Genomic DNA, 13,357 nt, shown 5'->3' on the forward strand with positions numbered 1-13,357 from the left:
AAAGGGATTGTTTCCAGGTAGATAAACTCAGACACAAAACAAGTAACACAAGAAACAAAGCAAAATATCTTCACCAAGAATGCCTAGTCCCATAATGGATGCCTCCAAGAACTACTTAGAGGAAACTCTAGACAAAGTTCCAAACCATGCTTAGGATAAACATACACAACGAACTTAAAGAAGTTATGAACACATGCTTGAATGAATGCAAGAGAATCACCTAAAAGAACTCAATAAAGTTAGGTTTCATCCGACCCTGTCCAGAGACCTTCTTACCAGATGATCCCTCCATGCTCCTATTGAAGGCTCTATCTTTTAGTCTGCTATCCAGGAGGAAGGTTTCTATGGCACCAATTCATTTTAGATTTGGTTTTATGTATATCCCCCCTCTTTCCCAATCACCTCTCCCCAAACTCTTCCATCCCTCTTATCTGTCTATTGAGTAGCTTGTCAGCTATGCCTGCAACTCAAGCTGTTCCAGCTTAGGAACCACAGATGAGTGAGATCATAAAGCATTTGTCTTTCTCTGCCTGTGTAAGTTCACTTCGTATGATCTGTTACAAGTCTGTCCATTTTCTACAAATTTCATTATGTCATTTTTTTCCTTACTGCCAAATAGAATCCCATTGTGTATATGCATTGTGGTTTCATTATCCATTTATTAATAGTTGGGCACCTGGATTGATTCAGTTCTTAGCCCTTATGAATTGAGCAGCTATGAACATGATGAGCAAATACCTCTGCAGTGAAGAGTGGAGCCTTTAGGGTAGATGCCCAATAGAGGAATGGCTGGGTCAATTGGTAGCTCTTTTTTCATGAAAATCCAGGATGAATTCAAAAATTACACAAATTACTGAATGAATTCCAATATAACACACTACAACTAAATATAATGATAAAAGGTAAACCAAGAAATGTAAATGGAATCCAAGAAAGAGATAGAGACACTGCCAAGCATAATAGCACAGCACTCAGGAGGCAGAGGTAGGAGGATCACCATAAGTTCAAAGCCTGAGACTACACAGGGAATTCCAGATCAACCTGGGCTAAAGCAAGACACTATCTCAAAAAGCCAAAAAAAAAAAAAAAAAAAAAAAAAAAAAAACCAAAGAGAGAGACAGACAGACACTGAAGAAAAACAAACTGGAAACCAAAAATTGAATTATTCAACTAAAAACTCACAAAAGCCAAAACAACAGCATACATCTTGTGGAGGACAGAATATCAGGACTTGAGGAAAAGGCAGAAAAAATAGATCAGGAAGTCAAAAACCAATACAAGTTCAAAAAACAGGTATTACCAGAATGTGACAGAAATGTGAGACAGCTTAAAATGACTAAATGTTCAAATCATGGGCATACAAGAAGGAGAACTTCAGGTAAATGGCATAGAAAACATTTTCAATATAATTATAAAAGAAAAGTTTACAAATCTTACCAAAAAAGAGGTACATTTAATTACAAAACTATATAGAACAATAAGCAATGCCTGAAAAAAAAAAATCCCCACATCACATTATAGTTAAAACACTAAACACAGCAAACAAAACTATAGTACTAAAAGCTGCAAAAGAAAATGAGCTTATCACTTATAAAGGTAAGCCCATCAGAATGATATCCAATTTTTCAAGAGAAATTATAAAAACCTGAAGAACTTGGAATAGAGTATTGAAAGGCCACGGCTGCAAACCCAAACTATCGCAGCCAAATTATCCCTCATAATTGAAGAAGAGAAGCTTTCCATGATAAAAACTGGCTTCTGGACATGTAAGCACTAAGCCAACCCTACACAGAATACTAAAAGGAATACTTCACACTCAAGAGAAGAGTAAATATAGTCCAGAGACTACAGGATGGAGAAACAACTACAACAACAGTTCAGTTGGTCTGTAAGCTGTAGTAGGCATCAGTAGTTCAGGTCAGGAAGATAGAATGAGGCTTGGAGAGAGAAGAAGTGGGAGGCTTGAGGGGAGGAGACAGTAGACAGGTAAGTAGAGGGACAGAATACAGGAAGTAGAAAAGTCTAAGGGAGGATGGAGAAAAGGAAGGGATGGGAGAGGGCAGAGATACCCAAAACTAAAGACAGCATGAATAATTACTATAGAAACCTACTTCTTATTAGTTAATTAAAATATAAATTTTATTTAAAAGACAGAGAGAGAAAAGCTGGAAAGATGGCTTAGTAGTTAAGGTACTTGCCTGCAAAGCCTAAGGACCCAAGTTCGATTCCCCAGTACCCACATATGCCAGATGCACAAGGTGGTGCATGCATCTGGAGTTTATCTGCAGTGGCTAGAGGCCCATGTATTCCCATTCTTTCTACCTCTGCCCCCTCATTAATTAATTAATTAATTAATTACATATAAAGAGGGAGAGATTGAGCAGAAGTGCCACACTGGGGAAATCTTTACCCTGAAGCCACAGTGGTAGGCAATTGCAGGTAAATCCCAGCACCAAAGATGGATGATTCCACACGCACAGGGAGCTGTTGGTCGGGAAAGTCTATGTGGTCTCCAAAACAATGAAGGCCATTGCCAAAGCACCTGGTTACCCTCCAGAACAAGATGGTAAGACCCTATTGCTGAGGAGATCACAGGCTGTGTTCACAGGACTTTGAGAAATCAAGCAGGAACTGGGATAGAAAACATCTTCCTGTCGACTAACTGTTAACAGTGCTGAGAAGGACTGTGCAAGCTGCTGAGAGAGAAAACTCCCCATCAATGTGAACAGTGTATCCTGCAAGCTACAAAATCAACCAGCCAGACAAGATGTACTCGCTGAAAACAGTGACATATAAATTACGGAGATGATCAACTGCTCTCTGATTGGATATGAGGCCCTCTTAGTGAGAGGAAAATTAATGCCTGGTACTGGGAACTTTCCAAGCCATAGGCCCCAAGAGAGAAGCCTCCACTGTTCTTTAACTAAATAGAGATGTTAAGCCCATCAAAAAGCCTTCTAAATATATACATATATGTTTATGCCCTTTGATTAATGCTGTTCTCACTTTTGGTTAGCGAACCCTTATTTATAGACAGAGACACCCAAGACCCATCAAAAATGACAAGAGGAGGAAGTCACATGCCTATCACTGAGTAAGTCATCTGTATCACACAGGAAACATTGCAGAGGACATGGAGGATTGAATATAAGTGATGCACTCACTACTCACCATAGAGCTCTCTCTGTGGTAGACACTTAGGAGACTCAAACCTCATCAAAGCAAGAAATAAGAGGGTGGGGCTGGAGAGATGGTTCGGCAGGTAAAGGCGCTTACTTACAAAGCCTGACAGCTGAAGTTCCATTCCCCAAAACCCAAATAAGCCAGATAAGACCAGATGCACATAGTGACACATGCGTCTGGAGTTCATTTGCAGGGGCAGAATACCCAGGTGCACCCATTCCCTCTCTCATTCTCATTATCTCACGCTCTCTCCATACTTCTACTTGCAAATAAATAAGTAAAATTTAAAAAAAAAAAAAAAAAAGAGGCTGAGCCGGGCATGGTGGCGCATGCCTTTAATCCCAGCACTTGGGAGGCAGAGGTAGGAGGACTGCCATGAGTTCAAGGCCAACCTGAGACTCCATAGTGAATTCCAGGTCAGCCTGGGCTAGAGTAAGACCCTACCTCGAAAAAAAAAAAAAAAAAAAAAAGAAGCTGAAAAAAGCTCAACACTGAATGAGATTTCCATCATGCCCACCAAAGTTCAAACAACAGTGCATATTAGGGGACAGAAAGAATGTAAGAGCCACAGGATGGCGAGGTGCACTGTGGGCCACTGTCCTCCTAACATGAATCAACTGGTATATTCATGACCCCACAGTGGTGCCTGATATCCCTACAAGATGGGCACTGTTCTGAGCCCAGAAACATTTTGACATAGAGGATGGAAGAGGGCAAAAGGAGTATGACAATAAACAGAATAAAACTGAAAAAGGACTATCTTGAAAGACAAGGGTCATCAGTGAAATAGGGACAGGGGGGCTGGGATTAAAAAAAAAAAGGCTAACATGGACTAGAGGTATAGCTCAATAGTAGGGTGCTTAGTTAAGCATACATAAGGGCCTGGGTTCAATTCCCAGCACTGCAAAATAAAAAGAAGGGGCTGTGAAAACTTTCTAAAAAACAACACGACGACATGATGGAACCATGACCAAATTACAGCATACTCATGTTACAGTCAGGTTTGCATTGCTGGTGAAAATCACCTGACCAAGAGCAGCTTTGTGGTGGGGGGGGGTCATTTTGGTTTACCCACTTGAGTGGAAGCTCCATCATGGCAGGGGAAAAGATGGCATAAGCAGAGGGTGGACATCAGCCCCTGGCTAACAAAAGGTAGACAACAGCAACAGGAGAGTGTGTCAAACACTGGCATGGGAAAACTGGCTATAACATCCATAAGCCCACCCCCAACAATGCACCACCTCCTTAATTTCACATACAGGTCCACAGAACTGGTAATTTTCAAATTCATCTGTTGTTAAGACTAATTCACACTAACTAAACTAAACAGATGGCACTATGGGTTAGGATGCCAATATATGAATATTCAATAGCACACATTACTGCCTTAAGGCATGCCTGGGATGCTTCTTACCAGTGGGACATTTTCCCAAAGATGTATATGGGATGCCAAATTATAATAGTTTATGATAAGTATGAATCATTAAGTTATCTTAAGCAATCTTCCACCCAGGAGAACCCAAGAAACCCTAGGAGCTCTTGGAAAAGTTATGTCAGAGCTGCACAGATAACTACAGTCTGAGGAAAGAAATTCCCACGCCATACATAGAAATAAACATAGCTAAAGATCAGCTCTCTTACTGATTCTTCTTGTAATCATCTTGTCCTTTTTTTAAAAGTTATTTCAAGATAAGAACCCTCCAAAATGAAATTATCTTCAGTTATTTTAAATTAAAAGTTAGATTACGGACAAATTTTTTTTTAATTTTTATTTATTTATTTGAGAGCGGACAAATTTTTTTTTAATTTTTATTTATTTATTTGAGAGCGACAGACACACAGAGAAAGACAGATAGAGGGAGAGAGAGAATGGGCGCGCCAGGGCTTCCAGCCTCTGCAAACGAACTCCAGATGCGTGCGCCCCCTTGTGCATCTGGCACGGACAAATTTTTTTACCTCTGTAGTCCCCCAGATGCTATCCCTACTTTTTGTGTCGAAAGAAAGAAGAAAGAAAGGAAGGAAGGAAGGAAGGAAGGAAGGAAGGAAGGAAGGAAGGAAGGAAGGAAGGAGGAAAGATAAATAGATCACAATGGTTTGAGTTTTCTATGGCCCACCAGACTGTAGATTTTTCCTAGGAGGCTTTCGTCCATACTAGGGCCTTAAGGTACTGATAAACCTGTTGCCCAGAAGAGGGAAAGAAACTGACCCTGACCCTGAGTCAAAATTCTTTAAACTGTCATGGACTTCATACTATAACACCCCGCCCCACACCACCCTTTGCAGAAATACCTAAAGAGAACATCTCCGGCTCACACGTCATGAGGATGAGCAGCTACATTCCCTACTTTCCCCTAATACAAGTTCTGGATTCCTCACCGTTGTATCACCTGTTTCTTCCTTTGGATTCCCAATCAGCCCCTTCTGCGGATAATTTGGGTTAGCTCTTTGTGGGAACTCTCCTGCTACTGCTTTTGGGGAATGTAGACCAATGGTTGTGAGGGACAACGTAACCTCCTACTTCAGATCTAGGGAGTTCATTTTTCTAAACAGTAAAATGTAGATACACGAGTTAATCAACTGAGCTTGAAGTCAGAGTTTCATGCCCCAGGTAACATCTTTGTCACCTGGTTTCTTGGAGTAATAGTTCTACAAAGCAGTAGTTACATCAGAAATTAATACCCAATCTCAGTTCCTTGCTAGTCAAATAAAATAAATCAAAGTTCTCTAAGTTGAACCTGTTATAATTTATACCAATCTCTCGAGGAAGCTATTAGTCAGGATTTCAAGACTGCTGTAATCAATTAAATGAAATGAAAAGCAAGTGTTCTTATGCCTTATTTTCCATAAACAACCTTTTTCCAAACATTCTTTTACTTTAAAAGACTTTTTAGTGTCCACGTATCTCAGAATGCTCAGAGCATACAAAAAATGCAAATGACTACAAAACTTTTTCCAGAGGGGAAAAAAAAATGTTTAATGTAAAAAAGCCTCTAATCCCCTCCATATAATTACCAAAGTAGACAAAAAGCCTAGCTGGCCAAGACTCATCATGTCCTTGTCCTACTGCGTGCATATTGGAGCTCTGTTGTCAGAATGTCAATGGCACTAGAACATTGTAGGTTTGTCCTGGGCTCTACAGGACGGTTGCAAGGACTCCTCTCCCCACTATCCAGAGGGTTGGCGCAGGGGGGAGGTTGAGACTGGTTCAGGACTGTGTGAGTTTCAGAAGTGGCCACTGGCCTGATTAATCAATGACGATGATCACGGCCGTTTACACTTGCATTTTCCAAATGCCAATATGCAAGAGAGTAAAATAACCTAATGAGCAATCTTTGTCCCCCTTTCGGCATCCGAAATGTGTTGGGTGCAGAGAACTGGGCTACCTTTACGAACAATTTGCCATGCGCAGTGTCTGCCTGTGCATAACGGATGGCATCTCTTTGAAATACAAATGGACCACCGCAAAATTTAAGCTATTACTACAGCCCCCCACTGACTTTAAAAAGAAGTTCAAACGCCTTGCAGAAGGAAGGGACCTTCAAAATCGCTACTACTTCCTACTCCAACCACACCCCAGCTCCATCACATCCCAAGGCACAAACTCCATTTTTTCACCTCCTCATCACCTCTCCCCTGATCCTCCTGCTATGTTTCTTCAATCTCTATCTAAAAAAAAAAAAAAAAAAAAAAAAAGGTAAAGGATGTATTGGCCTCAGTTTCCCTTACTGAAAGGTAAGGGTTAAATCCTTCCTTCTCTCTCCACCTTCAGGAGCCCAGGCTATCTCAAAACAGGCTCGGGCTGGAGAGATGGCTTAGCGGTTAAGCGCTTGCCTGTGAAGCCTAAGGACCCCGGTTCGAGGCTCGGTTCCCCAGGTCCCACGTTAGCCAGATGCACAAGGGGGCGCACGCGTCTGGAGTTCGTTTGCAGAGGCTGGAAGCCCTGGCGCGCCCATTCTCTCTCTCTCCCTCTATCTGTCTTTCTCTCTGTGTCTGTCTCTCTCAAATAAATAAATAAATAAAAATTTAAAAAAAAAAAAAAAAAACAGGCTCCAGTGAGGAGGAGAAAGAGTCCAGGAAACAGGAAGTGTTTCACCAGAGTCCGCTGCACGCATGCGCGAAGGCCGGGCCTGCCAGTCAGAGATGCCCAGGTCAGTCTTGTCACTGGACCTCCTCGGGGACCCCGGCCTACGCGGTCCTGCAGCCCCGAGCATGCCGTCTTTAATCCCGCCGCCGGGCCGGGCCGGGCGTCTCCCACCCAGCACGTTACCCGCTGGGACGTGTCCAGGGCAGCTCCAGAGGCTGAGCTGTCCCCTTCTGCCAAGCGTGGCGGGAAAAGCAGCTCAGGCTCGGGGACTGGAGGGCCGGGAGGCCGGGGGCGCCCGGGGGAGCGGTTACCTCTCCAGGGCCTGCAGGGTGTAGCTGATGAGCGGCCTCTCCAGGATGGGGCAGAACTGCTTCGGGGTGCGCACGCCCATCCTCTCCCCGCAGCCTCCCGCCGGCAGCACGGCGGCCACGGCGAGCGGAGCCTCGGCCCCCCGAGCCGGCAGCGCGCACGCCGACGATGCCGGGGGGAAGCCGGCCTCTCTGCTCACGCCGCGCCCCGGCTCGGCGGGCCTGCAGCCCAGCTCCCGCTCCATGGCTGCGCCGAGGATCCGAACCCGCCCGGAGCGTGGCGGCTGCGGCTGCGCCTTGACCCCTCGGGGTGGCCTGCGGGCGGGCGGGCGGGGAGGAGGAGGCAGAGCGGGCCGAGCCTGAAGCCCCGGAGCCGCCAGGCCCCAGGCTCCCGCCGGGTGCCGATCTCCCCGGCCTCCGCGCCCGCACGCCGGGCCCCGCTTCCTGAGCTTGCCCCTCTCCAGACGCGCCCGGCAGGTGAAGTCCCGAGGGCCGCGCACACTTAGCGGCCTGCGCGCTGCGCTGGACAAGGCTGCTCCATGCCACTCCCCCTCCCCCCGCCACCTCGTGTATCTGAATTTTAGCCACCTCAGAGGAACCCCGTTTCCACCCGGAGTAGACCAGTGGGTAGGTAAATGCTAGGAAACATCACAAAATCCAAACTGGGGGGGGGGGGGGCTGGAGAGATGGCTTAGCAGGTCAAGGCACTGACTGTCAAAGCCAAAGGACCCAGGTTTGATTCCCCAGTACCCGCGTAAGCCAGATAACACAACGTGGCACATGCGTCTGGAGTTTCTTTGCAGGGGCGGGATGCCCTGGACCGCCCATTCTCTCTCAAATAAGTAAATAAGAAATATCAACAACAAAAAAAAAAAAAAGCCAAACTTCTCTGCACTTCTGGAACTACCAGGGGAATGTGTTCCAAAGCCGGAATGCTGCCTCCATAAATCAGGGTTTAATTCGGTGTGGTGTGTGGCCTGGGCTAGGGAATGTTTTCAGTTCCTCAGGTGGTTCCAAGGAGCAGGCTTGTTTTTTTTTGAAACCACACAGTGAAAGCAACGAAACCAACTGCTGAACAATCAGGCCCCTGCATCTCATTTTAACCGGGAAAATTCTGGAGTCACTTAGTCAGAATGCTGTTCCACGTGTAAGACTGCACTGTTTATGGCAAAAAGGCCTTAGCCCAATATACAGAAGTACTCCCAGAGTTGAGGAATTCCAGGCCTTGAAGCATCTCATGCCCGTATTTAGTACCGTATTATTGGAAGTGTTTACCATGAAATGTAATGGAGTGTATGGAGCGCCACAGCACTATTGAATTCAGTCCCTGGAGTGCAAAACTCAGGAGAGCAAGCCCTTACTTTTTTCTGTTGGTTTGGGTTGTACATACAGCTTCTGGAATGTAACAGAAACCTAATAATGATAGAACAATAATGAAGTGTGTGCAACTATTTGTTCATTCAAAGCTATCAAACTTCTCCTACCAATAGCTAAGGTAGACTCATAAAAAGAATCTTGAGCACTGAAATTATCCATTTACAAGAAATTCCATTATCTTTATGCCTTTTGACAGTTTATTTATTTATTTATTTATTTATTATGTTGAGGAAATCTACTGCTTTTAGTTAGATGAGCTAGCCAGCCAGCCCTAGGGCTCGTCCTTTTTCTCCCAAATACTAGGATTATAGATATACACCACCAAACTTAGTGTATTTGGGTAAATGCTTGGGACCAAAACTCAGGACTTCATGCTTATACTTTACCATGTCTTCAGCCCCCACTTTGCCAGTTTGATGTGTTCAAAATAAAAACTTCTCTGATCTTTTTTTTTTTTTAATTTTTACTTATTTATTTGAGAGCAACAGACAAACACAGAGAGAAACAGGCAGTTAGGTAGAGAGAGAATGGGCGCGCCAGGGCCTCCAGCCATTGCAAACGAACTCCAGATGCATGCACCACCTTGTGCATCTGGCTTACGTGGGTCCTGGGGAATCGAGCCTGGAACCAAGGTCCTTAGGTTTCACAGGCAAGCACATAACCACTAAGCCATCTCGCCAGCCCCAGAATTCTCTACTCTTATCTGCTTGTCTGATATTATAACATTGTTTTGCTTTTGATACTTTCATTATGACTAATGGTTAGCTCCTGTTCTTTTTGAAGTTTATCAATTACTGATTCTTAGATGAAAAGTAAACATGGTGTACCTATCTATATTGCAATAGTTAATAATGTTGTATGATTTGGGGGTTCAGGAGGGTTCTCCCAAATTTACGAACCCCAATTATGGGCCCTTATTTGTTTCTAACAAGGAATTGATTTAAAAAAAAAAGGACTCAAATTATCAAGTTTAGGGAGAAATCACAAATTTAGGGGGTTATTTAAAGGAAATTGGGATCAAGTAAAAAGCTGGAGTAGAATCGCAAACACATGGAAGACAGGAAACACTTGTATGGGAGGCACAGCATAGTCCATGAGGATCATTTAAGAGAAATGGAGGTCTAGGAAGAGGCTGTAGCAGAGCCACAAACATGCGGAAGATAGGACCTAGGAGCTTATGTAGGGGGATTTGGAAGAAACATACACTTGCGTGGAAGGCACAGCATCTATCTTGAACCTCCCCATGTAAGAAAGTTAAGAGGCAAGTGGTGATGATAGGAAAGTAACAAAGTAGAGACCATGAAATTCAGGTTAGAAATGGATAGTAAAGAGAGTTACACCCGTGGTCACCCTGTGTTTATAGAAATTACACAGGTAAGAAGATCCAGAGTTTAGAGGAAATTCCCACATGGTAGATCTAGAGTATTAAGGAAACACTCATATGATAGACTCAAAGATTAGAGAAAAATCACACATGTAATTAAAGTGAGAAGTTACATCAAAACATAAAGAAGATAGAAGGCAAGCAGAAAACTACCCAGGCTAAGAAACTGCTGTCCCTTACCCAGACTGCCTGGGTAGGGGAAAGCCCAACTTACACATTTCCACACACAGCTCAGAGGGCAGGGATCAGTATGGACATGCCTTGTAGTCGATTAAAAAACAAATTCTTTCACATATGTAAGTGGAAGACCTATTGGCTTGCAAAGTCAAGGGGTTGACCCCAAAGGCCAGCCCTCCTAGGTAGTATGCTAGACTGTGGAGATAGCAGGAGGCACAGCATCTAACTGGATTTAATACACGTTTCCTTCCTGCCATGGTGATCTGGCATCTTCTGGTTCTCTCTTTGGGCTCCTATGCCAACTAGCTTTCTCCTGAGTTTCCTTTAGTTGTTTCTTTGTAGTTTCAGAGAGCAAGAAAGATAAAGATGTAGAGGAAGACAGGGAGAGACACAGAGAGCTCCTTAGTAGGGAATTAGACAGGATTGGGTATGTGGTAGCTTGTTCAGGTAAAACATTGAAGGAAGCAGTACCACAAACATGAGAGAATGATTTCAATACTTACAGAACCTTGGGGAAAAAGGAGTGTCCACAGAGCTCAATGACAAGACCAGAGACAACAGAATGCTCAATCAGAAGGTGGACAAGAACAGAGACAGCAGCTTTGTGGAACCATGCTGTTAGGAAGGCCCATGCCTTTGGGCTTTCCCAAAGTAATTGTAAGTTGGTTAGACTTTAAAAATAAAATTAAAAAATAAAACTTGTTCAAAGATGGAAATTTTCCCCATGTCTGTGGTGTTAACCATTAGGTTTTTATCATGAATAGTTGTTCTGAGATATGTTAAGTTTGGAGTCTGTGGGATGTGCAACAAGAAAGTTATGTAGAACACCACCACACAAGGAAGAGAACTTTTATAAGAACACATGCTGGAAAAATGGACCCTTTTACACTGAGAGAGGGATTGTAAGTATAGGCACTATAGAAATCAGTATGAAGGTTCCTCTAAAAACAGAAAGGAAAACTACCATATGAGCCACTATACTACTCGTGGATATAGACACCAGAAGGAAATGAAGTCAGAGATGTGTGCATTCTCCTGTTTATTACAGCAACATTCACAAATTTCAAGATAGAGATTCAGCTTCTATGTCTAACAACAGATAAATGTAAATATACATATAGTGCATTTATTAACCTTTGCATTGTTGGCACCCAGCTGTTTATGAGAGGAAAGGAGTTATGTTGCCTCACAGACTTGAGGGTAAACTCCATGTTGACAGGGGAAAGCATGATATGAGCAGCGGCTGGGAATCACTTCCTGGCCAGCAGCAGGTGGAGAACAGTGGCAAAAGAGTTTGCCACTGGCAAGGGGGAGCTTGCTATAATAGTCATAAGCCTGCTCCTAGCAATACACTCTCCTCCACCAAAGCTCCACCTCTCAAATTGCCATCAGCTGGGTACCCAGCATTCAGTACACATGAGTTTACTGGGGACACCTAATTCAAACCATCACAGTACATACACACAGTGGAGTATAACTTGGCCATAAAGAATAATGATTATTTTATGCATCATCCACAAAAAAATGTATGGACCTGGTTCAATTTTGATAGGTCATATGTGTATACAAATTGGTCTATTCCCCCTAGATTTTCCAATATATTGGAATATAGTCTTTCATAATAATTACTAATGATTCCCTGTTTTTCAGTGATATTTATTATAATAGATCTCATTTAGCTGTCATTTTATTAACTTGGGTCTTCTCTTTCTTTCCTCTGACTAGTTTGGCTAAGTGTTTTCTGATTGTGTTTACTATGTCAAAGAACAACTCGACTTTATTTATGCTTTCTATTTTTCTTTCAGGCTCCATTTCATTAATTTCAGCACAATCTATTGTTTATTTCTATGCCCTGATTTTGAGTTTTGGGTGGTTTTTGATTTTTGCAGACCTTGAATGTGCCATCAGGTTATTTATTTGATCTTTCTGTGATTGATTAACATAGCCTCTCTTAGTGATAAATTTCCCTCTTAGAACAGCCTTTCTGAGGCTGCAGATGTGTCTCAGTGGTATACCATTTCCATAGCATGTGTAACAAATTTCTGTGTTCAATCCCTAGTACTGAAAAATTAAAAGAATCACTTGTATATACCTCATTCTTACTGCTATGTGGTGTTCATTTGAATTGAAGTCTAGGATTTTTAATCTTCCTGGGTTTATATTATGTCTGTGGTTTTTCTTGCTATTGATTTCTAGATTCATTCAATCTGGCAAATTCCATAAGTCACTTAATATTTTTTTTTTAATTTGGCCAGACTGACTGAACATGCTAAAATGTGATCTATTTGCAGAAAGTTCCATAAGCTGCCTAGAAGAATGGTCCTCTTCTGTGAGCCTGCCTTCTTTTAGTCAGGTTTATACTCTTCCATGTTCTGTGGTCATTTATCTTTGTCGTCTACATGTCAAACTCACTCAAAACCTTCGGCAATACTGGCGTGGTAGCCATTTCTTCAGTTTTGCTTATCTTGGAAGTTCCTCATGTCACCTTTGATTCTGAAAAGCTGCTAAACATAGTCATCTGGGTTGGGACTTCCTTTATTCCATAGCTAAGAACGCATCACCATTTGTTCTGGCCCTGAGTATGCCTGCCAAGAAATTTGCAGTTGTTTTGCAGGGTTTGCTTGGCACATCCCTCTTGAAGCTTTCAGGAGTGTGTCATTGTTCTGTAGTCTTAGCATTTTAACTATATAATATAACATGGAGAGTTCTTTTCCACTCCCATATCTGGGGTTTTAAAACACCTTCTTACCTGGATGTCCATTTCTATGTTTCTATGCTGAGATTTTCTCAACTAGAAGTTTATATCTCACATATTCTTTATCTGAACAGAATTAATTTGCGGCA

The 13,357-nt window shown here is 42.9% G+C and overlaps 1 protein-coding gene and 1 long non-coding RNA gene across 3 annotated transcripts in view; one reads left to right on the forward strand and one right to left on the reverse strand.

Moving 5' to 3' along the window:
- Positions 1-7,709, reverse strand: part of Crppa (CDP-L-ribitol pyrophosphorylase A) — a 318,445-nt gene extending 310,736 nt beyond the window's left edge. The window contains exon 1 of the mRNA XM_045136023.1: positions 7,579-7,709. Coding sequence (XP_044991958.1) covers positions 7,579-7,658 — 80 coding nt within the window. The 5' untranslated portion in view covers positions 7,659-7,709. The remainder of the gene's footprint in view (positions 1-7,578) is intronic.
- LOC123455319 overlaps positions 7,223-13,357 on the forward strand; it is a 42,159-nt gene continuing 36,024 nt past the window's right edge. Inside the window, exons 1-3 of one of the 2 annotated variants that reach the window (XR_006633832.1) lie at positions 7,223-7,331; positions 11,019-11,170; positions 12,319-12,558. This is a non-coding gene — a long non-coding RNA (uncharacterized LOC123455319). Of the gene's footprint in view, positions 7,332-11,018; positions 11,171-12,318; positions 12,559-13,357 lie in introns of those variants that run through there. The other variant, XR_006633833.1, reaches the window with a different exon arrangement.

The sequence above is a fragment of the Jaculus jaculus genome, chromosome 16 (genome assembly GCF_020740685.1).
Source record: "Jaculus jaculus isolate mJacJac1 chromosome 16, mJacJac1.mat.Y.cur, whole genome shotgun sequence".
Taxonomy (NCBI): Eukaryota; Metazoa; Chordata; class Mammalia; order Rodentia; family Dipodidae; genus Jaculus; species Jaculus jaculus.